This window comes from Scophthalmus maximus, chromosome 20 (genome assembly GCF_022379125.1).
Source record: "Scophthalmus maximus strain ysfricsl-2021 chromosome 20, ASM2237912v1, whole genome shotgun sequence".
In the NCBI taxonomy this organism is placed as follows: Eukaryota; Metazoa; Chordata; class Actinopteri; order Pleuronectiformes; family Scophthalmidae; genus Scophthalmus; species Scophthalmus maximus.
The window spans coordinates 13,807,743-13,835,351 of NC_061534.1; the positions used below are offsets into that span (position 1 = coordinate 13,807,743).

Below are 27,609 nucleotides of genomic sequence, written 5' to 3' on the forward strand. Positions count from 1 at the left end.
GAGTTGCACCCCCCCCCCCCCCCCCCCCCCCCTCCCCTCGTTGTTGTTCTTGTTGTTTTTTTGGAAAGTCCCGCGGAGATTCTCCGGTCACCGGTGAACATCTGGTGGTCGGAGGGGTCAAAGGTGACTGAGGGCGAGAGGTCAACGGTGAGGAGCTCCAGCAGTGAGAAGAGACGGCAGAGTGCTCTCTCTCAGTGGATCGTGTGGTTCGACGGGTGTGATGAGAAAAGTTGAAAAGTTTGAAAAGAAGAAGAAGAAGAAGAAAAAAAAACCCCAATCTGCAGTTTGATGCTCAGGACAATCTGACTGGACGATCTGACCGCGGGGTGTATGGGAGATGGGTTAGGAGGGCAGGCGGCAGGTACGATGATGGAAATGAGCTTTTAGGCAACTGCGCGGACAGGGATTGTAATTCAAGAAAAAAAAGAGAAAAAAAAGAGGCTGTGAGTGAATTGGGTCAAGGGTTGAAGGGTAATTGCATCCTTGGAGGATGTCAAACTTCCTCCGAAAAGTGGAAGACACATTCCGCGGCGGGGCAGAGAAGACGGATGGATGGCTGTGGGGAGCCCAGGTGAGAAAAAGGTTTTTATCTGCATCTGGAACACGAGAGGAAGGAATATGGGGGGGGGGGGGGGGTGGCGGTATGTATTTCAATGAGTGATGATGAGGCGAGACCATATAGCAGCGCAGCGGGATGAGGAATGGGGACAGGACGGGGGACGCTATGCAGCGTGTCCTCAAGGAAGTCAGTGACACAAAAACAAAGGGATCCTGGGCAATTGAGTCAGAAGCATAATCATCACAGATTAAAGAAAACACCCAAACAAAGTTTTTGCCGATCGTATATCAGAGCATCCATAAAGTGAACACCCCAACCATATGCACCAAGTCTTGCTGACCCACTGGCAGATGGAGACAACTTGTTTCCTTGTCCTTCTTCTTCTTCTTCTTCTCGGTACTGATGGTGAAACACACCACATGAGGGCAGCGTTGACTCACGCCGCCGTTGCCTCTGAGAAAGTGGGAACAGGTTTATGCTCCATGCGAGTATTTCATTTCAAATGTGGAGAGTTAAAGGAAATAAGATCCAAATACACCCTCTCCCCCCCCCCCCCCCCCCCCCAAAAAAAAAAAAAAATATTGCAAAGGGATACGAACATTACCATAAAACAGAAATCACGACAGCGGAATGAAGATGAGCAATTCCAACCTGTTTTTCAATGTGAAAACAATATTGACGCTAACTTAACCATACAAGACCCCCCCGGGCTTCGTTCCCCTATCTATCACGGCTGTCCACAGTGGCACCGCGGCAGATTAATGTGTAGTTATGTATGCTGCAGTGCCGAAGTACCAGGGAGGTAAACGTTTCGAAAGACAGTGGAAATTAGCATGACAAGTTATTCATAAGGAGTATAAAGGCCAGCTCGAAACTGCAGGAGTCAGCTCGCCGTCTCCCCGGACCGTATATACTTCATCGAGTGGGGGGACTTAGTCCGCTAAGTTTCCTTCTGAGCTGCTGCTCAGCTTATACAAAGGATGAATGTCGGGAGAGTCCACACGACGTCGATCATACTCTGAGAAAAGTGAACAGGAGAAAAGATGATAACCCCCCCCCCGCCCCCCCAACTGAACCTGTGTGTTAAAAAGATCAGGTTCAACGGCGTTCATCGATTGAATTTCAAGGGCCCCTGTGATAACCGGGCCATGTTTCACAGAGCATCTGTGGGTTCATCAACATGTTAGATCATAAGTACTATACTAGTACTATTAAACTATCGAGCAAGTGTAATACTACTTACTAAACATCTGTTGATCTTTGGGCACGCAATCAAAACTGACTGGTTTGATAGAGCACTCGATTGCACATAGCAGATAATTGGGCTAATTGACTTAATATCCCATTATTGACAGTTACGATCACAGTGCACATTAAATGATTCAATGTCAGTAAATAATGCGGGAAAATGAACACAGCGCCCTTCCTGTATTTTTTCCCCCTTTAGATTTCCATTAACTATGAAACAATGACTGATGCACTGCTTAAAAAGTTATCAGTGATCACGACAATAAAATTATATTTTTAATGCACCATATAATCATTTTTGCATTAGCAAAGCATTAAAGATGAACTTTTTCACTCATTACTAATTATTTGTACTAATTTCTTATCGCTTATTAAACTGAGCTGGTAAATGTGCCATTATCATTCAATCTCGCAATATACTATCATATAATATAATCTGTCCGTCCATTTTTCCTAACGTTTGTCCAGGTGACGGCAATGATGGCAGAAGCGGGACAGCCCTGAAAAACCTCAATGTGTCAGCTGTAAAACTACAAAATTGTTTATTCTGGTTCAACATCATTTATTATGTCCCCATCTTCGCCCCCGGAGGAATCATTTTTTTTCCCGCCGCTTTGACAGGATTTCCCACATGGGAAATGTCTTTGTGGGTGTTCCACACACATGAATAATGGAAACACGGCCACGTACCTGATTAGTTCAAGGTAATTATGACCTATTCGGACGCTTTCATGAAAACACACAGATAAATGTTGGACGCGTGTGACGAAGCGGCAGCTGCACCAGCGTGTCTTTGTGTACGACTGAACCCATCCAGAAGAGTGATGGCAGCCACCTCCCGGAAACAAATCTCCACTCATCTGCTTTTGTGCGCAATCTTTTGGCCGAGCGCTCGTGACTCGAGGTGACCGTCAGACCGGGGATCCACCTGCACACTCAGGAGCTTGACTTCGCGCCTCAGCTCTCTGTGCACCGCCGTGGTCCCATACAAAAGTCTGTTTTTCCGCAGCCGGTGCCTTTAACCGAGGTCAGTCTTGAGATTTCCTTTTGCCGCCACCTGTGAATAAACCACCTTTTTTGTTCAGTGGCTTCTTGAAACCCAACCGTGCGTGCGTGCGTGCGTGCGTGCGTGTGTGTGTGTGTGTGTGTGTCCTTCAGTGACCCTGGGAACAGTGTTTGGAACAACAGGAGCTCCTGTTGGGGGACACCCGGGGTGACCTGGTATCAGATGAGGAGTGTTAGTAAAGAGAACTGTGGACAGAACGAACACACCGGGGGCCCTGTTTGGAGCCAAGATGTGGGGGGGGGGGGGCTCTTGCAGGGGCTAGTGACCCCTGTGGCTTGATCGAAAATACACTGTTGTGTTGCAGCTGACCTGCCGCCGCTGTAGACACATTCTCCCGTATCAACTTCTGTCCTCAACTGTGATCCATGCTCACATCGAAGTGAATGAAGTGACGGTGATATTTATTACACAATCGAGCGGAGCGTCATGGGATGACAGAGTATTAGACTCCATGGGGACATATTGTAGTAGAAGGCTGAGCAGCGGCCAAGTTAACGCCCCCCCCCCCTCACCCCCCATGGAGTCCGGACACGGGTGGTGATAGACAGATGAACTGCTGAGTCAATAAAGACTGGGCGGTGATGGGGAGGTACAACCGAAGCAAGGACGAGATCTGCCTTCCTGACTCAATTAAAGCTTATTTGTGTCCAATTTGTGACCTTGATCATATACTCTTTGCTAATGTTACTATTTTAAAGTATATTAATCTACACACACACGTACAGTACAACAGCCAGGTTGAGCTTCTATGTGCTTGCATGAGTTTGGAAACATTAGTCATCTAATAAAGTAAGTGCGACCAAATAACTGCTTTAGCCCGTCTGGATAATTCGCTCACTATCCTCACTATTAATATATTATTTCAAAGGCGGCGCACATCTTTTTTGCTCTATACTGTTTTGTGCGATACTAGTGATGTGAAAAACAAAACAAAAACAGAACCTCTTACTATTAGCACATCCAGTGAATTGTATTTCCACAGACTCTTTATCAGATTTAGTTAAGTAAACACTCAAACAAAACTTGCTATATACATACAGTACATGTAGATATAGATATAGAGTTGTGTTTGCGAGGCACACTGGCTATTCATCATTGTGGAAGCATTGTCTCTCGTAACGTCAGGGGCGAAAACATAGTGGAAAAACACGAGTAACCAAGCAGCTTGTTGTGAGCTGTTAGGTGTGTTCAAACTAAAGTGTTATCGTGTTTAATACCAGCGCCTACTCCTCTACAGGCACATGGAGCTTTAGGCCCAATCCCATTTCTCATTTGTACCCCCCACCCCTTCCCCTTGACATGGAGTTACAAGGGGAAGGGGTTGAAAATCGACCCCTACGAAAAGGGAAACCCCCTTCGAACGGGATACGTCATCACCTCGGTCGCCTTGGACATTCTTTCAGCCAAATTGCAGGTGATTCGCAAGGCATTCTGGGAAATATCCCACAGCCCTCCGTTTGGAGTGTGGGTCTGGAAAATCTCCGTTTGGAGGGGCATCTAGCCCTTCCCCTTGAAACGGAGTTAGAGGTAAATAAGGGGGGGGGGGGCGGGGGGGTTGAAAATCTACCCCTACGTAATGGGACACCCCCTTTCACCGAAGATATACCATTGTAAAGATGCTGTTGCAGTTACCATGGTGACAGGTGAAGCCCACTGAAAACCACCCCGTGCTCTTATCACGACGAAACAGCACATGACGTCAGTTGATCACGTTACATATGCGGCACTAATGTAACGCGTAACGCTGCTTTGGGACTGGCGACTTCTTTTGTGTGACTTTTATGAAGAAACGCGCCGTAATACATTGAAACAACGGCCGAAGGTCGTCACACAAATTTGCGAGTTTCTTTGGTCGCCCTGGACTTTTTTTCGGCCGACTTGCCCCGTGATTGGCAAGGCATATCTCACAGCTCTCTGCGTGGAGTGCGGGTCTGGAGAATCTCCGTCCACTGATTGTGCTTTCTGCCAAAACTCTGATCTGCGGTGGCAAGCGTCATCTCTCAGAAAAGGCCTTTCATCTCTTCCGACCATTCCGCTCGATGACAGTCAGTGAGAAATAGCAAATGTGGAGTTTGCCTGCGAAGGGGTCTTCCTCTGGTGACCCGGGGAAGATCCTCGGAGGTCGCGTGGTACCGGATTCACACTTGGGTTTCAAGTATATTCAAGTGGATATATTTTCCAGGGATTCCCAGAGGGATATTTGGGAAAAGCCGCAGCTTTTAAAAGCAAATCTCGAATCCACATCGAGCATGTCGGTGGTCCCGTGCATCAAACACTGCCCAGATGAATGTTTAATGCAGCGTAGCCGTAGAGCTACGTGCACACTTCGCCACTGTTTCACCGTCCATTGCAGAATCCGTTTATTTACATGACCCAGTGTACGATTAGCAAGTTTTTCTGATGACATCTTCATGCCGATTTTTCATTTTGCTGTTTTCCTTCTCTGTAAATGATCTGCAATAGATCCACAACATGCCTCCGTGGTCACCGATCGACCCACAATCTGGCTGTTTTCAGGTTTTCATCTGACAACAGACAATCCGAGATATGACTGGGACAGTCGTGCGTCATATCCCCGATGTGATTGTGCATCCAAAGAGGAAAAAGAAAGGTGATGGCAGCGGGCAGCAGACAGTAGGTCTAGTAACGCACTCGTATCTGTGCGAAAGGACAAAATGCTGTGCAAATGTACAGACAGATGCAGGGTCTCTTTCTTTTTTTTTCTTTCTGAGTAGATTGTGGCCTCCCTTTCCAGCCTCTCGCCCCTGTCTGTTTCCGGAAAGGCCTGGATGAGCAGGTATAGTGTCGGCGTTCGGGTGTCAGCCGTGCGCTTTCCCTGGGCGAAGGTTGAGAGCATGTAGGGATTAGTGGGAAGTGGGGTTTGAAGTGGGTGTTACACACTTTCCATTCACCTCGTGCGCATCTCTCTTTCCTCCAGTTCGCCTGCCGTTCCCCCGGAGCAGCTGGAGAGATTATGGCCCAATTCAAAGCAATTCCGGCGCCTCGCTTCGACCGCGTAATGAAATATACAAAGGAATCACTTTGCACATTAAAGGTGCATTTGTTGTTTCCTGGGTACAGTACAAGAGGGTTGTCGAGGTGGCAGAGCGCCGTGTTTACCCGGAGATTAACGCTACATCATTTGCTGCTATCGGACATTAAATGCTGTGATATTAAATCTGAATTCATTTGCGGCAGTGGGAAGAAGCTGTCAAGGAGCAGTGGACGCAGGAGTGGTACAGGATATTGTCCCAGTTTCAGTCGATATGCAGTATTTGCATTCATTTGGAGCTGTGCATCTCTCTCATTTCGGTTTGACCCCATCGCTGGGTCTTGAGCCGCCATGTTGATCGCTCTGTCTCTCTGCGATTGAGCTGCCTGCTGTGGCCTGAAAACTACGGTGGTCCGCCTGGTGCGGTTGAACCAAAACCTTGTAGGTTGTAAAAGCAGAATGGTTCGCAAAAGGAGAGGCTCTTACGATAGCGACCCCTCGCGCATTGCACGCATCGAGTGGGGCAGCCTGAACATAACGGGTAGGAAGGTGGTAGGAGGCCAACTAGATCAGACGTAGCGACCACACACACACACACACACACACGCACACACACACAAGCACGCACGCACGCACACACACATACACACACACACACAAACACACACACACACACACACACACACACACACACACACACACAGCCCTCAGGAATAACATAAATACAAGTGATTGGATATTTTATTATCTACATCTCCCCACATATTGTAACTGATGAAAGTATTTCCGGAATTAAATCGAGAAGACCGCTTGCCAGACGTCCTCGATCACAACGAAGCACCGCTACAAACACATCTATTTGGGCTGTGTAAAACACGAGTTGGGCCTTTGTCTATTCTGTCTATTTGCACGGGCTGATTTTCTCCGAGTCGAGTTATTAAGGCTGTACCAGTTTCCCACTGACAGCAATAAGTGCCAGATAATAATGTAAACTGCACTTACCTGTGTCGGGGAGGAAAAACAACTGGGACCGAGTTTTCCTCCCTCCCGTCTCCATCTCCCAGGGTTTGTCCCTCTGCCGACAGCAACTCAGGGAATGATGTTTGTGACCGGAGCTCGATCACTGCCACTAGGCGACACACAATGGAGACGTCACCGCGTTCTGGGAACTCAGAAGTGAAAATGCTGCTCCACCACCTCCTGCGTCACACACTACTGTGTCACTGCGGGACGGTGTGCTGAGCTTGTCCAAAGGCTGGTGGGAGCTGTACGGCCGAGGAAAATATACTGAGCTTGAAGAGTCCCACTTTGTCATCGCCATTCTTTTCTCAGAACCGGAATGATCTGCATGGCGGGGTGCTGTATCACTAGGCTATATCGGGGGGGAAAGACTTGGGCCTGAAGTGCAGCACTGAGTCATGTCTTCTAATCATGGCGTCCAATGGCTCGCTGATGTCTGTGGATTCCGGTAATTGTGCCACTTTATTGTCTTTTAAAAATTTCGACGGATGAAAAAGCTCCTTTCTCTCGCAGTGTCTGTTCACTCGTGTGGTTTCTCTTAGTCCGTGTCCCGTGCTGCAGGACGTGACCCTCATCATAGGACAGAGGTGATTTTTGTCATATATCCTCCCACTGGGTTTAATTCTTCCCCAATAAATACAAACATTTCTTATAATTTGCTTTCTTCATTAGTTGACGGGGCCCAATCATATAGCTCGAAGCGTAAATAGACACCTTTTTGGCTTAAACTTGTCACTATAGTGTGATGGCGATAGCAAAAGGAGGATCCGCGCATATATTGGTCCACTATGAGCCTCGCTTCTGCCACGTTATCCTCTCGGCGACCGGGACGCACTTGTCATGGGAAAAGGGCGCCTCCATTTGAGGGGCACAAAGGAACTGCGTCACCTGTTGCGTAGCCAAAACTAGGAAGAGAATAATGTTCACCCGGTATCAGGTTGAGTTGTCTCATGTCTCAATGACATGAGACAACTCAACCTGGTAAGAGAAAAAAAACAACCTGTGGGATTTGAGCGAGCCCACTTATTGATACTACCAGTTGTTCAACTCGAGGTTATTTGTTCAAATTGGGATTTTTTTTAAAGTTGTTTTCTGCCTTGGACAGTGGCCAGGCTGCTGGCATTAAGTTAGACACGAAGTAGGAGCTTCAGAGTAACTTCTTCTTTCTTCTCCTCCGTTATCTCCAAAGTGGACGTTTGACGACTTCCTCAGGAGCTCTGAATGAAAAGCACCTGCGTCCTCACCGGCTTCTTTTTACTGCAGCGTCTATAAGACATTGATAATAAAAAAATGAATGCCGCCTGGAACCGCCAGGCCTCTTTAAAGGACTTAACATTGCAAACGTTCAACTTTCAATCATCAGTCATCATCACATTGATTGTGACCCTATAAACAGATCATAATTCTGTATTACAATAAATCTACTTTATAAATCTCGTGTTCTGCGGCTGATAAATTCACTTACTAAGTTAAGACCTATAATTAATGTTTCAATACAAAACATGACACTGTCGGGGAACAGGGCCAGGTGAAAAGAGCAGCTCACATCAATTATAATGTTTTTAATATCAGAGTATTCATGTCTGTGGACGGCATTTAGAATCAGCTCATCAGTCTCATTAGATAACTTGCAACCCGGAGAAATGTGTTGCTTGAGAGACGAACATATCCATAAACAATAAATATGATGAATATTGTAATGAGCCAACGGCTATGAATCATCTTCCCCCAGCTGGTGCTTGTGCTTGTGGTTATTCTAAGATATGTTTAAATGAATTTCAGAGCAAAGGAACTCTGACAGCGGGTCCATGACAAAAAAAGAAAAGACAAACAAGAAGCTGTGCCACCTCTGAGATTCCCCAAACTTCAAGTCACCATCACGCCAGTGTTTTTGACCCAAAGTGCAATTATATTTGCACGACTGCTTTTTCACTAAAAACCCTTTTCCTTCTCACTCCCAGCCATGGCCTGTCTTACATCCGGAGGACGTCTGTCGCCTTGTCGTCCCTCTCCTCACATCCGGGGGGTAATCGCGGCGCATCGGTCCGCTCTTTCTCCTCCTTTCAAACACTGTTTAAATCTATTTTCCAAATGAATCTAGCCGAGGAAAGAGCACGTCAGAGTCATATTCAGCTGACGGCTTGACAGCACTCTGACAAAACTGTTGTCCATAAACGGCCTCGGGGCTGAACGGGGAAAGTTCACATAATTGCCTCGCAAACGCACAATCATCCCCCCGCCCGGTGGGATTTGGAGGCAACCTCTTTCATATTTCTGGCGAAAAAAAACCCAATTTTTTTTTAATAATAGTTTGAAAGGTAATGATGAAAAAACATTTTTTTGTCTCCCCTCACAATGCCTCCTCCTTAATAACAGTTGGACCATGTGTCATTAGCGTCTGGAGAGGTTTTTAGCTCCTGCAACTTTTTGCTTCGCTAAAAGCTGCACCGACAGAACTCGTACAGTCGCAATGGCTCAAGCGGCTGCGGCTGCTTCCAGACATTCTCCTGCACGCGATAACGCAAATGTCTGCCAATGTATTTTGCGGAACTTTTCCCGCCGACCCCCCGTCGGGGGGCCACAGGATGCCTCGGAGGATGTTGCTGCTGGTGTGAACGTGTCCGAGTCGGACGCTCTCCTTGCCGCGTTCGTCACATGTGGAAGGCAAACCCTGGGAAATGTCTGCACCCGACTGTTCTGGACATTTTCCCCCGCGTGATGTCAAAGTTGCCATTCATATATGGCCCGGAGTTATTGTATTCCTTGTGTAGCGGGCTGCTTCCCAACACATTGGACTTCATCTGCCCCGGCACCATGCAACTGTTCAAGCTTGTTCAGTCTTATTGTCTTTAGCCTGTCAGTCATCAAATTACTTTAAAATTGCTCTAACCTGCAGGGAAAGGTGCAACACCAATCGAGTGTGATCGATTGATTCGCTTGCTCTCGCTCCCACATTTCCCGCGCTGGACTGTGCTTGAACGTGTTGTGAGTGCGTCTGCAGACGCCTGAATGAATGAAAGAATGAACGAGCGGGCTTGACTTTATCCAATTATTCACTCAGAATCGCCACCGCGGAAGTTAACGACCAGCCAGCGAATATATTTGAGATTTGGCAACTAAGGAGCCGGAAGAGACCAAAACCAAATGAAGATGAAACGCTGGACGAGGTGTAAAAAGGCAACCGGCAGCTCTGACGAATGGTGCATCAGCGTTGTGCGTATTGTTTCTTGACGCGCATGCCAGTGCGCAAAAACTCAATTGAACTCAGGTTGAAGCGCACTGGTCATACAAGGCGGAGCATTAGTCGGCTTTCCCATCAATCCACTGTCTTTTAATATTCTGATTCATCCGCCGGGTTTCTGGCTTTTATCTTCGGCGGACAGCGATTTTGGCTCTCGACAAAACCCATGGCTTTGTCGTTGTTAATTTGGCTTCTGTCGAAGCTCAACCATTCCCAGTGGGAGCCGGCACAATATCCTCCTTCAGCGGGGGAAATGCAACAGGACTTGAGGCGTGAGGTGCGATTGAAAATGAGGTTGCATCGATTTCATCATGCAAAGAACCGTTTCTTTATAGTTTCCGCTTGAATGATTCCACTTGTTGCAATTCAAGAGGCAGCTCTCTTTCTCCGGCCTCGCCACGCTCCGACTCCTCCGTCCTTGAAACAATGGACGACATGACGACCGTGTCATTTTCACCGTAACCAGGGGCGCTGCCGGCCATCGGGATGCCCCCTTTGCGGTGCCTCCACCCCCTCACACAAATATTTGGAAGAGCAATATTGCTCAGGCCCTATACCTTTGTCTTCATGATCAATTTTTACAAATAGGAAAACCAGAACTATAATGCCGGCCCGACACCTGACGACTTTCAAGCGATTTCACTGTCCTTTGTGTCGGTATAAAATCACGAGAGTTCTGGCGCGCTCCCGTCATCTCGACCGCTTGGTGTCAGGTGGGTGATATTGTGTGCAGCTTCCTGTTCTGTTATTTGTGCCCTGGCGTATTAAGCGAGGTCCTAATGTTCAGCAGTGAAACAATGATTGTGTGTCATCAGCAGAAGCTTCTCCAACCTCTTATCTACGATATACAACGTACACGTCATCATATAGTAATAGGTAATGCAGCGTTGATCGGATCAGTGACTGCAATATAATTACTATTTCATAAATTGTAACCCCTTACACTACTAGTTACTGGGAAAAGTAAATATATTACAGTAAGGTATTACTGAGTAATCAGTTACTGCCCAACACTGGTCTTGTGAAACTAAACTACCGGTGGACGGTTGATGGTCAGTGAACCAGCATGAATGTGGAAGTACAAGGGATATTACTTAGTGTTTTCTGAATACTATTGTATATATATACATGCATATATATATACATATATATATACGTATATATATATATATATACACACACATACACACATATATATATATACATATATATATACACACACACACACACACATATATATATACATATATATATATATATGTATATTCAAACTTTGATGTGACATTGCCAAATTCCAGTTTGAAAAATTCACAAACAACAGGCATTTTCTTTTTTCCGAAGACGGGACATTCATTTTATTGTTCGTGTTGACCAAGTTTTCCTTTTAACCACCATCTAAATTTTTAAGGTTTTGATCAGGTGTGAATAGCTCAAGCTCAAGACCTCTCAAATATACTTGATTGTGTAATGGATTCTATGCGAAGGCTTTACATACTCAGGATTATGATAAGAATTAGGTCAAAATGCGTAATTGGTCGTCTGTAGTCTTGATTAGCTATTTTGGCTTTTGGAGGAACAGGAAAATCTCTTACATCATTTTGGCATATTATCACTTCACAAGACTTGGGGGTCAAAACGCAACCCCAAGACAAGCGATGTTTGAGCAGTGGCAGAGACGGAACGACTGAGAAACCATCACAGCAGAGAGGTAGACCGCTGGAGGCGAGTCAGAAACCCGAACGCAGGTTGTGTGCCGTTGAAGCCTGACCTGAACCCCACCGAGGCCGAGACGACTTATTGTTAATTAAGCCCCGCTGATGAGAAAGAGCTCAAGTGTAAATGAACGTGTCAGTCTGCAGGAGCGCTCAGTCGCACCGTTTGGCCCCGCGAAGGGAAATCAGCATTGTTTCAAACTTGACGGTGCACTCCGGCAGTTCAGAGGGGCCGGTTATTATTGATGGTGCATTTAAAGTTTGGATGCTGTTTGTAAAAACAGAGAGAGAAAGAAATGGAGCCCCCCCCCCCCCCCCCCCCCCCCCAAAAAGAAGTCTGTAGCTTTTGGTAGAAGAGTGTGTGTGTGTGTGCGTGTGCGTGTGTTCTACGTTGGAAAGAGGGAAGAATATAAAAGGATATCTTTGACTTTTCTTTTTTTGAAGCGGCATAAAAAAATGACCACAGACCCTTTTATTAACAAAATCCTCCCAGACTTTTCTGATGTTCAGCTGTCTTATCAATAACTAAATCCCCATCATCTCCGTGCGCACTACCCATTGCCTGTGCCCGTGGCCTGGGGGCAGGACTGAGGCAAGTTTAAAGTAATATCCCTGAGACTGTCTCTCTCCTCCCTGATCTCCTGCAAGTCCTGTTCGATGAGGGACATCCGGCTCTGTTGCTCCTTGGCGGCCGACTGCAGCCTCTGGATCTTCGAGCCCAGCGTCGGGCTCTCCACACTTCCGCGCAGCATGCTCAGGCGGCGCGCCGTCTCGTTCAGGATCCGGTCAAAGCGCTCCAGCGGCACGTTCCCGTCTGGTCCGTACACGCAAGAGAGAGAGAGAGAGAGAGAGAGAGAGAGAGAGAGAGAGAGAGAGAGAGAGAGAGAGAGAGAGAGGACAGACGGAAAAAGTGAAAAGACAGGCGCTTCCGAGAGTTTCTGTTTTTCAGATTGGTGGTTCTTAAATGGCCGGTCCTAAGTCATCGATACAAATACATGAGGACCCAGTTGCGGGGATTTGTCATTATTCTTGGTGTCTGATGTGAACATATTGACCACATATCAAGAAGTGCCATAACTCTTTATTAGCCCATTATTCAAGAAAAGAGCAGCTGAAAGAATCGGTCGGACAATAATGGGCCGTAAACACACTGCTGAATTCTTTTAATGCACTGAAATTTACCCACAAGAAAATGCTGCTGGGCCCCATGAACAGCAGTTAGTCTCACCTTACCACGGGGATAACAATCAGGGAATTATTTCCAAGTTAAATGAGGCGTTCAAATGCACAGAGCTCTTTAGTGATCTGACATTTAAGGTATAATGAAGATTTATGGGGTTTTTTGTGGACCAAAAGACCAAATAGTAGCAACAGTGGAAATGATCTATAAGGGAGTGACTTACCAATCTTACTGATGAGGTCAGTGAGTGTGACAGAATAGGCCTCTAACTGGAGCTTGGCTGCTTCCATGTCTTCCTTAACGCCGGTCAGGGACACGTCAGCCTGCGAATAAGATAAGCATAGCCGAGAAACTGTCTTTAAAGCCGCACACAGCAAGTGCAGATCAATATCCGTACATTGTGCCTCATAAATGTGTATGTCTGTGTTAGGGCACCTCTGAGGGGATCTGGGACTTTGCGTTGTCAGTTCGCGTCTCATGTTCAGCCAGCTGTTGCAAAGCGGAGTCGATATGGGAGCTAAGGTGAGAGGATGCGGTCCTGGTGTGCTTGGCCTGGGTCAAGATGGCCTTGGATTCCTGAACACAGAGAAAGGAGGAAAAATAGAAAGTGACTATCGAAGGTGTACCGATTACTTACAGAAGAAGACCAAAGCGTCTTTCAGACGAGCACTGAAGCCTGCGCATTTTCCTGAACTTCTCCGGAGGGGCTTGTATGTGAGAACGCAAATGCCCTCAAATGTTGCACCAGACATTCATCCCGAACTTTTCCTGCCAGCCTCCTCGTACAGTATTTCCTATTCCTAAACCCAGGCGCCACCCCTCGTCTGAATGCTTCGGTAATCTCGCTGCAGTCGTGAACGCGTCTGACTCGGACAATCCCCTGCTGCGTTCTACATATGTGAATGGTTAACTCCGAAAAATGTTCGGACCGAATTTTTCAGATCTGAAAATAGCTCTATAGTCTTCTGTGATGGAACGGCTCTGTAAGGCTACGATTAGACACTTTTTATTTTGTGCAAAATTCTAATGTCATCATGCTGCTAACACGCTCACATTGGGCCTCATGCAAGAACAATTCTTAAATCTTGCATACATGTGATTAAGGAGAACACCCAGTCACAAATGCTCTTGTATTTTTTGAGTTTTCTTTCAGATACGAACAGAATTTACGAGTAGTCCAGACCGGAGTCACTTAATTTAGTCTGCTGTTAATCAAACCGAGTTTTTCACTTTGAAACAATTATACATATATAAATTAAACAAAAGGTATGAAATGTATAAATACATTTATATATAAATTTCACCTCATTATGGTGACATTGTTCTGTTTAACAATTCATCTCATAGTATAATTCTTGTCTGCTAAATGTTGTTGAGCAATAGCCAGGGAATGGCACATCTTTGGCTGTTGTCATGCCAACTGATGTCATTAGTTTGAAGGTATTTGGTCGTTGAACCAAGTTACTGGACATGCTTGACCTGATGATGGCGTGAGATGAAAAGTTTTGGAATTACCAATGTTATACTCACAGAATGAATCCTGAGGGGACATATATGACCCAGTGTCATGGTAATCAATTATATTGACATCTCATTGAATAAATGTACTGTACATTTGTCTCGCAAGTGACGACGCGCGAACAGATCACGTCATTAGCACGGCCAATGAAAACAAACACTCCGTGCCTTCGCCACAGCATGTGCCGTTCGCTCCGCCTCCTTCGTGGTGTTGCCGGAGAGGCTGGAGTTCTCCAGAGCTGGTTTGAGCATCTCCTCGATCTGCGAGACTCTTTTCCTGACGTCAGCGAGCACCTTCTCCTCCAGGGGTCTCTCCTTCTTCACGGCAGCCTTGGTCTGGGCTTCCCGATGGGGCCACTCCCTCACCATGTCTGAGTTGCAGGTGGCAGAAATACGACGGATTCAAGGTTGTATTTAATATCAAAAAAGATATTATTCTGATGGATCGCTACGTCTACTACGTCTAACTTCATGATGAAAAATGAAATCTGCTCATTATACCTTTTGCTATTTCAATGAAAGTCCGAACAGACAAAACTACTTCATCCTGCTGTGCATTCAATACATGACAACTAGATCAAAGCCCAGTGGTGATGACACATTTATTATAGTGGTACTTGACTCTGTAGCCCTGTTTGTTTTTGGTCTCAGTCCTTTTTACATTTACATTTCAGTACAATAGAGTGAAAAGGACAGACAACAGATAGAGACTCACTTTCTAGTTCTCTGTGGAGGGAAATGGCTTCTGATTCCACCTCTTTCCCGGCTACCACGGCCGACAAAGCCTCGACCTTTGCCCCTTGAGCACGAGCCCGACGCTGTAGAACGAGACACGTATAGGGTGAAACACGACCTTAGCAGAGCGAGCCGAGCGCATTCAGAGTTTACGGCAAAATCCAAATCTTTAATGGGCTGTAAACTGCAGGGACGATGAGAGAAATACCACAGTGGTGCTCGCAGCTGTGTGAAGCAATGCTTTGCGCCAAATGCTAATTTCAGCATTCTAACATGCTCGCAGGACTAATGCAGACGTAACAGGTACAACAATGTCTCTGAGGTGTTTGTTAAGCGCTGGACAAACTGAAATTTTGACCTGATGATGATGTTTTATAGAAAGTTGAGGAATCAGCAAAGTTTTTTTTTTACAATTCATCCCTAGGGGAACACGAACGACTGTAACCAACTGGCTTGGAAATATGTCCAATATTCTCAAAAGGTATTATATCATAAAAGCCCCCAAAATGCCAACCTGCTGGTGGCAGCAGAAATACTGTCACAGGGGATCAAGTCAGCAGGATTCCCCCTCTAGGGGTTTGTTTGTACAAAATTCCTCAGCAATCCATCCAGTAACAAAAAACCTTTTCATTCCCTTTTCCAGTTAGCATTAAAGAGGACGCATTCAACATATCTAAACACAACTTGCTGCAGTAAATGTACTCACCTCACTGATGCCATCCACCATCTCCAGGTTCTTCCTGGCAGCCTGTTGCAGAGGCTCCAACCCCTCTCTGATTTTACTGATGTGATCGTCTTTGGTCTGAATTCGCTGGTCCAGCTCTTTTGTCTGTTTTAGCAGCTCCTCGCCCCACTAAGCAGGAAGCAGGAATACACAAACTCAGTACTTTGGGCTTCCTCTAACACTTTAGAAAAACCTTTATGCTGACATTTACAACGGGCAACAGTGTTTCGTCCGCTCAGAGATGCTGCAGCGGTTAATCGGCCTCCGCTGGAACAGCATGTATCCCTACGAGCAGCACATCCTGCCAGAATCTTTTCTTGTGTGCCTATTCAGTGTCCCCCCTCTGAAGGAACGCTTGCCAAGTGTTAAATCGGGAAAAGAATTAGGCCTTCTCTTCAAAAATTAGAGATGCTTTCATCTCTGCATGGGCCCAGTTGAATGACATGAAGCGGTACCTCATATAAACTGTGCCGCTCTAATTAGACCAAATGATTCACTCATTGGTCTTTAATGCAACATAACGATACTTCAAATCCCATCCGTACCCTGCAGGTGCGTCTCCAAACTGACCTCTGTTGTGTGGTTGGTTGGATGTGTTTGGTCCGGCTCCGGCGATGCGCCGAAATCTGTCCAAGGCAGCTGATGTAAGGATGATGTGATGTTACCCAGGGCGAGCTTTAAACCGGCAGCTTCCTCCTCCAGGGCCAACTGTTCGGCAACGGTATCATTCACCTGAGCTGTCAGATTCTCCTTCTGCTGCTGCATTTGTGTTATTCTGAGATGAAAGACGAGAAAGAACACAGAAAAATGAAGTAAAAATACAGTTGTAATAACAGCATTGAAGGAGACATATTACGCTCGTGTTCAGGTTCAGAATTTGAATCTGAGTTATCACTAGAAAAGGTTCACACGCTCTAATGTTCAAAAAACACATCAGCGCCTCCACCTGCTGGGGAAATTAAGGGCTTTTCATGTGAGCAAGGACATTTTCACTCTGGTTTACTGCTCACTCATTGAATCCATTCTCACCTTCAACATTTCCTCCTGGTACAGCCTCCTCACCACCAAACATAACACAAAACTCTCCCGCATAATAAAATACTCCAGTAAGATAATCGGCTCACCCAAAACCCCCCTATCGGAACTGTGCAACCGTTCGGTGATCAGGGAAGCCACCGTGATCACAGAGGACCCCACCCATCCCGTCCACCACTCTTTCCAGGCATCACCATTAGGTAGACGGTACAAAGCTCCCTTGGCCCGGAAAAAACGTTTACAAGAAGTCTTTCATTGCACATTTTTTTTTTCACAAATACAAATAGTACGACTATCCCGTTGTAGGTAAAGTAAAATACTCATTCAGTAGCAAAATGGTCCCTGTGTCTGATATATTGTCGTTTATGACATTATTAGTTAATACTGATGCATCCATTTTACTGTTGTAGTGGGTCGTGGTGGAACTAGTTGTAACAACTTTATATACAGTTAGGAAATTGGACTAAATTACCTTACCTATCTATGGGTCAGTTCTACTCTAAAGGGTCACAAGATAAGTCTGGGGCATTGTGAGATGATTAATGGAGTTGGGAAGTAAAAAAAGAGAAGTTATGCTACACAAATGTATGTTATTTTTGGACTTTAAAAATGTAGAATTCTGGATATTTTCTAACCTGTGTGGGTCTCCAACAGAGAAGATTAGAAAAAAAACCTAAAAAACACCCCTTGGTTTTTTCGGAACTTCACAAAGACCCTGTCTTCACATCTAAATCTAATTAGACAATAAAAATCCATCCTCAATGCACAGCACATCAAATATTTACCAGCCTTTTTAACAGAATCATTAAATATAATGACACCCAGCCGGGTTGCCGAAGGGCCCCTGCCGTCTCAAGAAGCTACTTAATCTGTCACGACCTGCCACAGAGACAAAGGTAACGAATCCTCTGCCCTCTGATTGGACTAAACCTTGAGATCTGACTGTCCTCAGAGCATTTTGACACTAATGCTCACATTAGTGTCAAAATGCTCACATTTAGAATAAATTGTATTTCTAAAGCTTATCATATGATTTTTATGAAATAATCTTCAGAAATAGGCTCCAGCACCAGTCATACTGCCGCTGCTTTTTATAGATTGTTTGGACAAAGGTTAAATCAATTTGGTTATTCTATGTTTTAAAGTGTTAGACGTGTCTAAACCACTGATATTAGTTTGTATTTAAAGTCTATTGATAGAGCCCTATTGTCAGTGACTTTTAAATATTGTCATTTTTCTGATTGGATGGCCGTCTCCCTCTATAAAATCCATTTGCCACATGGGGCATATATGTGTGGGAAATGCAATTTCATGCTGCCTATCTGTGCATAAAGTGCTCAGTCCTCACATCCCATAAAGTGACACAAACACATGCATGCACTGTTGTACAGCAGTCCTCCAAAGATTAGCAGAACCGTCCCGAACCAGGCCGACTATACTGTTTGAAGTGGGTAATCAATTTTGAGTTCCTCGCTTCCCGCTCTCATCATAGCCACCGGAGGGCTTTTTTTGCATCATTCTGTCTAGCGTTCAGGATAATCCTCAGAGCAATCACACGCTAGGAGATGCAGCGAGCGTGCTGCAAATCCACGAAAGCAATAGGCTTACAGTGGGGAGAAGCCTTCCCCCTGCGGCTAAATGTCTTACTCCTAAACGCCAATGCGCTTTAAAAAGGCTGCTGTGAAGAGGAGGACCTTGAGCTGTAATACAGGGATAGGTGCACTTTTGTTTGAAATATACTGTAAAAGTGTAATAATCTGGGGAGTCATGCCGCTTGTTGGGAGTTGGCAATAAAGGGCGCTCTATGAGAATGGGGAGACATTCTTTTTCTGCTTGTGTTTGTCTGCGTGGGCGTGTGTTTGGGTTGGTTGTTGTGCGCTCACCGCTCAGTTAGGTTCCTGATGTACTCCTCGGTGGAGTTGTCCTGCAGCAGATCCATCAGGAAAGCGAAGGCCTGCTTTGAGGTTCTGACCGCCCTGCTGGCCACGGCCTCGATGCGGTCGGCTGTTTCTCTGCGTCTACATGGGGGAGACGAACACACAATAACACACCACCTCAACTGCCTACGGAGAGATGAAATGGATTTCAGCATCAATGCTTCCCCTGACTGGCTGCCCGGTTCAGATTTCTGTAACTAACACATAATAGCGCTGCATACACTGAGCAGCGGAGGGCATCGATACACAGTTGCCCGACCGCAATGTCAGTGACAAGCTTAAGGGGGAGGGCGGGGGCAGAGGAAGTTCCACACATTACTCCAGTGGTCTTTGCTCATAATTGGCCACTGAAAGTCCATTCACTGAACGTACCTTTTCATTAGGACCTGTGAGTCATTGACCATTATGTTCCATTTGTTAGGTCCCGACACCAACTCAAAAGGAATGATCTATGGAAAGGGAAAGCGGCACAATGAACAGGTCTCATGAATGAGAAACATAAAGGTCTGTAAAGTCTCCATCTGATAATCAAAAGATTTTTTCACACTCAAGTTGAATGTAGTTTTTAAAAAAAAAATTTTTTTTTAGAACCGACGCTGTTTACTGAATTTTGCATCCATGTGAAAGCCGTCAGAAAATTCTGGGTGCAGTCCAGAGAAGTCTGCCTCAAAGTGTCGGCGTGGAGGTTTGCAAACAGAATTTAAACCTCCCCACAGACAACGAGCCTCTCCACTTAAATGTATGTAATCAGTTCATTCAAAGCAGGGACGTAAAAAAACCCTCCTACAGAATGAATCCCCTGAAGTTTTGTCCTGATAAATGTAATGCGTATACAGTGGAGGGCAGGATCCCTCCCGGGAGACATTTAATTTGAGAAAATGCAAATAAAAAAAATGGGGAAAACGAAATCAACAATTGACACATTTTTTTTCTGCTAAATAAAATGGAATTGAACTGCAGCTGCTTCAGGCTTACCAGCACAATATGGGTTATAGAGGTAATTCTGCACAAACACACGCGCGCAATCAGAAATAGAGAGCTACTGTACTGTGCACGCTGGCAAAAACAAGTTCCCTCATCTGCCCGATGCTAAAGAACATCGCAGCAGTGTTCATAATAGATTCCGGCGAGTGTCGAGGAGAGACAGTGAAGCGCCTCACGGTGGGCGAAGAACAAGTTGTTAATTTTAGCGTCTGCCAAACATTGATTTGAGTTTGCCACTCACAAGGAGGAGGCTGGTGGTGCGAGAGCGGGTAAGAAATATTGTTTTGCTTTGGGGGATCTTTGTGGATCTATACAAAGGAGCTCCACCAAGAGAAGTAAACCGCAGCTTCTCATATAAAGGACATGAAATCAATCGCTGTTACATACAATAACAATATGCTTTGGGAGTTGGGGGGGGGACAAAAATCCTCATAGTTATCCTGAGAAGTGTGTGCAATGACCCAGAAGACGGGAAATTGTTATCTAAATATGTGAAGAACGCACGTAAGGCTGAGGATGAAGTACGTGTGATCCGCCTACCATGTTGTCCAGGTCCACTGTCGCCTGCTTGAGCTGTTTCTGAGATGCTCTGATCATGAACACAGTGTCTGTGAAGGTTTGACACACACCCCTGCTCCCCCCGTCCTCCCCCCTCTCCTCCGCCTCTTCCTCTGTCATGCTGATGCTGCAGTTCAAAGTAGATGTAATGCCATGCAGCTGGGCCAAGAGCTCGCCCGTAGAATCGCCCAGCGAGGAAAACTGCTTGATGAAGGCCTCTCGTGCTTCTGGAAGAACAACGGGCACAAGGCGAATAAAAACCACATTCAGACCTTCACCAAAAAATATTGTTCTTCCTTTGTCGTTAGTCAGCTGCATTTGAACACATCTGTTTCAGACAATGTGAGAACTCAGACTCTTGTCCTTCCTGTTTGTAGTCGGAGATATCAAAAGCAAAATGAAATTTCTGCCCAGATGTTAACCGTTTGTCACGGCCTCACATTGTATTCGGAGCTGTTTTAAGTCTGACTCGCCACACGGCCAGTTGGGGACTGAGACAAATTCGTACAAAATGTAGACGCTTGATGCTTCTTTTTGTTACATACTTTGCTTGTCTCGTTGTCTTTGTGTCTTTTAAAATGAGTGATAAGTTCGGTATCCCCACACAGTGAGCCTGTCACTGCCACATTCTCATTAAAACATTAGTGGCCCACCCAGTGCCTCAAGAAGAATGGCTGGTAAATATGTGTGTGTGTGTGTGTGTGTGTATATAAGTATGTGAGTGTTGGGAGGGATATTGTTAGTAAAACGGTTATTGCGATTGCAACTATAATCACAGTAAACCAGGGATTAGAGATGTGCTGCGTGTCATATAAATTGGGATTAAGTTGGTCACATGGTGCCTTGTTCTATATTTGTTATGATTTGTCTCCATTTGGCCTGTGCAGCTGAGCCTGTAAGCCCCTTCCCCTTCCAAAGATAATGGCGATATATCAGCATTGTGCTAAAGTAATTGGGAGAGCTTTGTATTGTCGCCTGCCTCCTGATTTAATTGCTTTGTTGTGCTGTTTCTGTAACCGCGTCACACTGAGAAGATGCAGACGGAGCAAAAAGCCCATTTGCGGCACACTGGGGGCGGTTTCATGCCGTTTTCCGTAGCCGTGCTTGCTGGTATTTGTATGTGCTGATATGGCATGTTATCATCTCACAGCCAAAATGTGACAAAATAGTTACGATTGGCACATTAGAGAGCTTTGTGTATTGCAAACTCAGGGCGGCAAAGTGTCTTTTCAGATGTCCACAAAGGGAAACATTAAAAAGACTGACAGGCCAAGTGGAATTATCTCGGATCCTGGATGCTGTTACCTTGGAAGGCCAGAAAATCCTCCAGAGCATTGGGTAGAGTATCCTCCCCCTGGTGCTCATGCTCGTAAAGCCTGGCTATGTGATACTTCAGCAGGTGGTGCTGCTTCCCAGATCTACCCCGGCAATCAAAGTGAGCCAGGAGCTTCTCCAAATCCTGCAGGCGAGTCCTCAGCTTCTCTGCCTGTAATAGCACCAAGATTCATCACTGACAGTGTCAATGAGAATACAGATTTTTACAAGACCAAAAAAAACAAAACACACACACACACACACACACACACACACACACACACACACACACACACACAGACACACACACACTCACACACACACACACACACACACACACACACACACGCACGCACACACACACACACACACACACACACACACACACAAACACGGTGCTGCTACAACAAATAGCACAAAAAAAATCCATCCATCCGGATCTGTATTTATTTATTCAGACACAGGGATTGAGATAGGACTCTGATTCTTGGTACGCTATAACATCAAAATGTAGTATTTCAACAAAAGCAATGAATAAATGAATATCAACAACAGGATAAGGATAGAACACGGTCTTTCATACCCGCATCCACTCACCCCGTTCCCTGCACAGCATGTGGCCGAGGAGGACGGCAGCTCAGGAGATAACTAGATTGATGGATAACTCCAGATTGGAAGTGCAGGTCTCGAGCTGGAAGGAAGGTGCTGTGATTGGCACCAATTCATTGACCCTGGCACCTAAATGGTCCAGACCTATAAAGAGTCTGTAATCTCGCCGCGAACATGTCTCTATTTTTTCTTCTTATTCAAACCAGGAAGCCTGTCGCACATGTTTCTCAAAGTGGGCTTTCCTTTTAGGCGGAATATCTAAGATTGAAAGATGCGTGATCTTCATTTTTCTCAGCATCGAGGTGTTAATAAACTCACACCTTCAAATACAGTCTTTTTAACACCACTAGCGTGGAGTTCAAGTGTATGTATGTACCTGGCATGCAACGTATAGTTGCACCTAGTGTTAAACGGTTTATAAAGAAATACTGTCCCTCTCTGCAGTGATTTATTATTTCCTGTGAACAAGTATCATCTCTTTCATTATTTTATTCCACTCCTTAATTTTCCAGTTTCTTTTTAATATCTTTCTTGACCATCGAGCACACAACTCTTTTCTTTTTCAACCTTCTTCTCTTTTTGTGGTTGTTAGTCCTTTTTTCCTTCCTGTGCATAAGCCAGAGGAAAATGTGAGCAGATAGATAGAGAGCGGGAGAGGCAGAGAGCCAGAGGAAGGAGGAGGGTGGGGGGCAGTGAGAGTAATTGCAGGTGTTCAGGGCAGACAAGGCTTGGGATGTTCACTGAATTACTAACGCTGTGGAAATCACAGCATGCTTTCACACAGGTACAAGCTTGTCCGGAGAGAACACACAGCCATTTTACCTTGAACAAGAATATGTACGGGAAAGACAGAACATGTCGGTGGCCTTAGCGAAGGGACATTGGTTGCAAGGGGCAGAAAGAGGGTGCACAGGAGATCATTAGGGCAAACGTCGCTTTCTGTTTCACTGCACATCCACTGTTTACTTGCGATCCACAAATACAATAGGAGCCATATGGCTGCTATAAGGGTCTACAAATACAGGAGGTGCCGTGGGGGAATGTGCTATTTCAAGAACACATTGCACCTCCTAATAGTGAGAAGACACAATCTGTATTTGACATAGGTTTGGAAAAAAAACTGACATGAAGATGTGCAGCAAAACGAAAGGGGAACATGGAGAAACACAGAACACGATGAAGAGAATAAAGATTAAATTTACTTTTTTACACCAACGCTTACTTTCATTGTGGTATTTAGTAAAGTTGCACATCTGTCCCCCCGAACCTTTCAGAGGATGTGGTGGCACTTTTCACAACGTTTATCAGACTGCTGAGGATCCTTATGCCTTTGCATATATATACAGATTGGCAACATTTTTGCTAATCGATCACGTCTTGTTTCTGTAGGTTTAAAGTCACTCTAAATTTCAGATTTTGGCATAGTCTCATATATAATGGCGTATAAAGGCCATTGTATGAAAAAAATAATATATAGACAGATACACCATTATATGAAAAAAATAACATATAGTCGGGGGAGGGGCTAACTAAAATAACCTTTTTGACATTAAAGTGTTAAATTTGCAAGAAAAAAGTCGGAAAAATGGGGTTGTGTTTTTCAAGGAACTACATCGCTTCAGGATCACCACAGACGTAAATCTACCAGTTTTCATCTCAGAGAAAATCCAAGTTTTTTCCTCTGAATAATTACGGAGCCGGGGGAGGGCTCCGTAATTCTTTCTGTATTCCTACAATGGCCCTAATACGCCGTCGTACTTCAGAATAAAAATAAATAAATCATAAGCAACCATGAACTCACCTGTTTCTTGACAAGGCCATAGCAAACTGGACACTCCTCACACTGGTGTGTGGCACCGTTGTGAAAATAGTTCAACTCGCATTTGTCACATTTGTAACCGACGAAGCCCGGGCGACAGTGGCAGGTGCCGTTACCGTGACACTGCATGGAGACGGAGCCCATGGGGTCACAGTTACAGGCTGGGAGAGGACAAAGGACAGGATGGTGGGATGGCGGGACAGGATCACAAGGAGATGAGGGGAACAGCGGAGGGACAGAGATAAACAGTATAAGAGTTAAAAGTGCCTTCATATATGATCCGTATTAAGAGGATGAGAGGATGGTACCTAGTGCAGCTGTGATGCCTCAACTAAAGTCTCGTACCTCTGCAACCTTGAAACGAGAATCCAAAGAAGCCCACGCGGCAAAAATCGCACAGTCTCCCCTCCACTCCTGTACGACACACACACTGCCCCGTGATTGGATGACACGCGACGGACGATGAGCCAATTGGATTGCACTTGCACCTAAAGGCCGGCAGGAAAAAAAAATTGTTAGTAACAGATTCAGTTTATGAGCACAGTTTGTTATGAATTTTCATAAATCTCCGCCTTGGATTGCACCGGGGATAATAATAATAATAATATATTTGATTTATAAAGCGCTTTTCATGGACTCAAAGCGCTGGGATCCGTTTACCTTTCACAACCCACACCTGGTTGGAGGTTGAAGAATCCGACTTCACAATAGCCGCAATCGCGACCCGTCACTTGACCAAGGCACGAGCAATGTCCTGTCTGAGAGTGGCATTTATTCACATGCCCCGAGGTGCCGGAGGGATTGCAGCCGCAGGCTAGACAAACCAAATAGAACCATTTCATAATTAAAATAAACATCTTGAATTGTTAATATCTCACATTTCTCCCCCATGGATCACCTTCACCTTGAGGACTTTTTATTGATTTGTGAGTAAAAATGGAAAGGAAATGACAGGGAGCGCCACAGAGACTCATGGATCCTTAGCCTAAAACTGAAATTGTTCTGTAAGGTTTTACAACCTGGCGCTTAAGGGAGAAAACTGAAATATTATAAGAACATTTAAAGGATTAAACACATTGGTTCAGTCTGCCTTTCATAGCATTACTTGAGTTCCATTCATTTTTAATTTTCCCAACCCAATGACTCTCGCCTTCCTTTTTTTCCTTTTCTCTGTCAGTATCTTTCTGCTTCACAGCGATTTGCTCGTCCCATTTTCAGCGTTTGCCTTTCATGATTCAAGAGTTCTTAATACCTGTTGAATCTGCACTACTGAATCCATTTGTCAAGTGCAGCTTTATGTGCGCCTTTACGAGCTCAACCCAAGGCCACGTAGGCATCAGTGTAACTTGTTCCGAATATTCTTCATACCATCATGACTTTACCTGTTCTCTAGTAAACGGAACGACCTGAATCCTCACATCATTGTGAAGAATTCACAAGTTTCCTTTCATATACAGTACATCTTATATGCACACACATATGCACGCATATATATAAACACTTAAATTGTTCTAATTTATGTCTGTTGTGTTTTTTTTTATATTAAAGCATTTTTAGCACATTGTAAAAAAAAAACCTGCTATATTAGTAGCAATTATTACTCCTTCAATATATGCAATTATTGTTCATTTTAAAAGCTTAACTAATGGACATGAAAAATGTCTCCTTCCTATTCTCAGGTTTCCAGTTTAGTCATCGTCATGCTTGTTCATGTTTAATTCTGGACCCTGATTACCTTCTAATCACAAAATCCTGCTCACATGTTAACATCTTGAGCACAAAGCCGGTGAATGTTAATACTAGTTTCAAACTTTGCCACGCAGTACATCATTCTGCACAGCAAAGCTCAAACTTTCAGGGAACAGAAAAGGACATCACTTAATTGAGTCAAGGCAGACTTTAACATTATTTTTTGCCAAAATAAGATCTTTTCTTTTCTCCATTAATCTCAATAAAGTACAAATGTTCGATCCAAGTCCCTCCTCAGTTACTCACGCTTGCACTTCTGGCCAGCTGTCTGGAGCAGGGCGTCGCCGTAGAAACCCTGCCGGCAGCGTTGGCAGTGGTCGCCCTCCGTGTCTCCCAGGCATTTCAGACACTGCCCGGTGACACGGTCACATATTCCCACGGCATTGAAGTCCGCGTTGCCATTGCAGTCGCATCTCACACATGGTCGAACTGCCCCCGATTGTCCCAGTGGATCGCCATAGTAACCATCTTCACACATCTGACAGCGCATCCCTACACAAGGGGGAAAGGTGAAAGAGATGGGCAGGAATTAGATGGATGACTGAGCCAGAGCGCCGCTGGAGGTCAAGTCTCATGTCAACGCAGACGCTGTGTGTGCCTGGATCTCAGGTGGCATTGTGGGATGAGTGTCCCTGCAAATGAGCTGCTTTAATGCCACAGACGTTTTCAGCAACACAATCTCATTTCGAAATGTATATATCAATTTCTGCACGAAATAATTATGAACAGCGTTTGCCGTTAAATGATACTGAATTGACTATGTTTACATGGAGAGCAATATTCCAACTTATTCAGACTATTGTTTTAACCAGGTTACTCATTGCTGTCCATGACAACGTGATCAGTTTCAGCCGATCGTCTCACCTGTCTGTCCCGGGGGGCAGTTGGTACAGACCACCTGTCCCGTCTCCGCAATTTGCGCACAGCTGCTACGGTCCGGGCAAGGACAGGGCTGACAATCGCCCGGTGTGCCAATCAAAGCGTTGCCATGGTAACCATCCTGGCAGTGTTCACAGGTCTTCCCGGAGGTGAAGTCTGAGCAATCACACACGCCTGAAACAAAGAGAGGAGTGTAACAATTGCCCGCTACACACACACACACACACACACACACACACACACACACACACACACACACACACACACACACACACACACACACACACACACACACACACACACACACACAAAAGAGCACCTGTTCACATACTGTTCGTTGTTGTTTGTCACTCTTGAGTTTTGACCATAGACTGTATAAAGGTTTTGACATAAATAGACGGCAGTGAGAGGCCTCTCCAGCAGAGTGCGCTGTGTCTCTGACCACAACGTGCAGCTCCCCCGCACATATTGCTCCACTCTACAGCCCAACCCGGTAAGAAAACATTCCCCACAGCCCACCATGGAGAGCAGAAGACAACTAAATTCACCCTGGCTATAATTGCTTTGGGAAATATAAGAGCCAAATGCAGTCCGAAAGACCTTCAAGAAGTAAAGCAATTCCCCTACCGAGCAGGAGAGATTACCAATTCTATGATGTCCTAAAAAGAAACTGTTGTTTCGAATGCCGAAGAGAAACAACTCAAGAGTTTTGAGCAACTTTAAAGTTTGT

At 45.2% G+C, this 27,609-nt stretch overlaps 1 protein-coding gene across 4 annotated transcripts in view; it reads right to left on the reverse strand.

The window, feature by feature from the left end:
* Window positions 1-12,295: 12,295 nt before the first annotated feature.
* Window positions 12,296-27,609, reverse strand: part of lamc3 (laminin, gamma 3) — a 95,741-nt gene continuing 80,427 nt past the window's right edge. For all 4 annotated transcript variants that reach the window (XM_035608548.2, XM_047329522.1, XM_047329521.1 and 1 more), the window contains exons 13-28: window positions 26,865-27,053; window positions 26,247-26,492; window positions 24,912-25,065; window positions 24,597-24,739; window positions 24,234-24,412; window positions 21,815-21,995; window positions 20,492-20,736; window positions 19,340-19,416; window positions 18,914-19,048; window positions 16,566-16,770; window positions 15,978-16,124; window positions 15,252-15,354; window positions 14,705-14,907; window positions 13,454-13,594; window positions 13,242-13,341; window positions 12,296-12,652 (exon numbers count right to left, since the gene is read on the reverse strand). In XM_035608548.2, coding sequence (XP_035464441.1) covers window positions 12,390-12,652; window positions 13,242-13,341; window positions 13,454-13,594; window positions 14,705-14,907; window positions 15,252-15,354; window positions 15,978-16,124; window positions 16,566-16,770; window positions 18,914-19,048; window positions 19,340-19,416; window positions 20,492-20,736; window positions 21,815-21,995; window positions 24,234-24,412; window positions 24,597-24,739; window positions 24,912-25,065; window positions 26,247-26,492; window positions 26,865-27,053 — 2,711 coding nt within the window. In that variant the 3' untranslated portion in view covers window positions 12,296-12,389. The remainder of the gene's footprint in view (window positions 12,653-13,241; window positions 13,342-13,453; window positions 13,595-14,704; window positions 14,908-15,251; window positions 15,355-15,977; window positions 16,125-16,565; window positions 16,771-18,913; window positions 19,049-19,339; window positions 19,417-20,491; window positions 20,737-21,814; window positions 21,996-24,233; window positions 24,413-24,596; window positions 24,740-24,911; window positions 25,066-26,246; window positions 26,493-26,864; window positions 27,054-27,609) is intronic.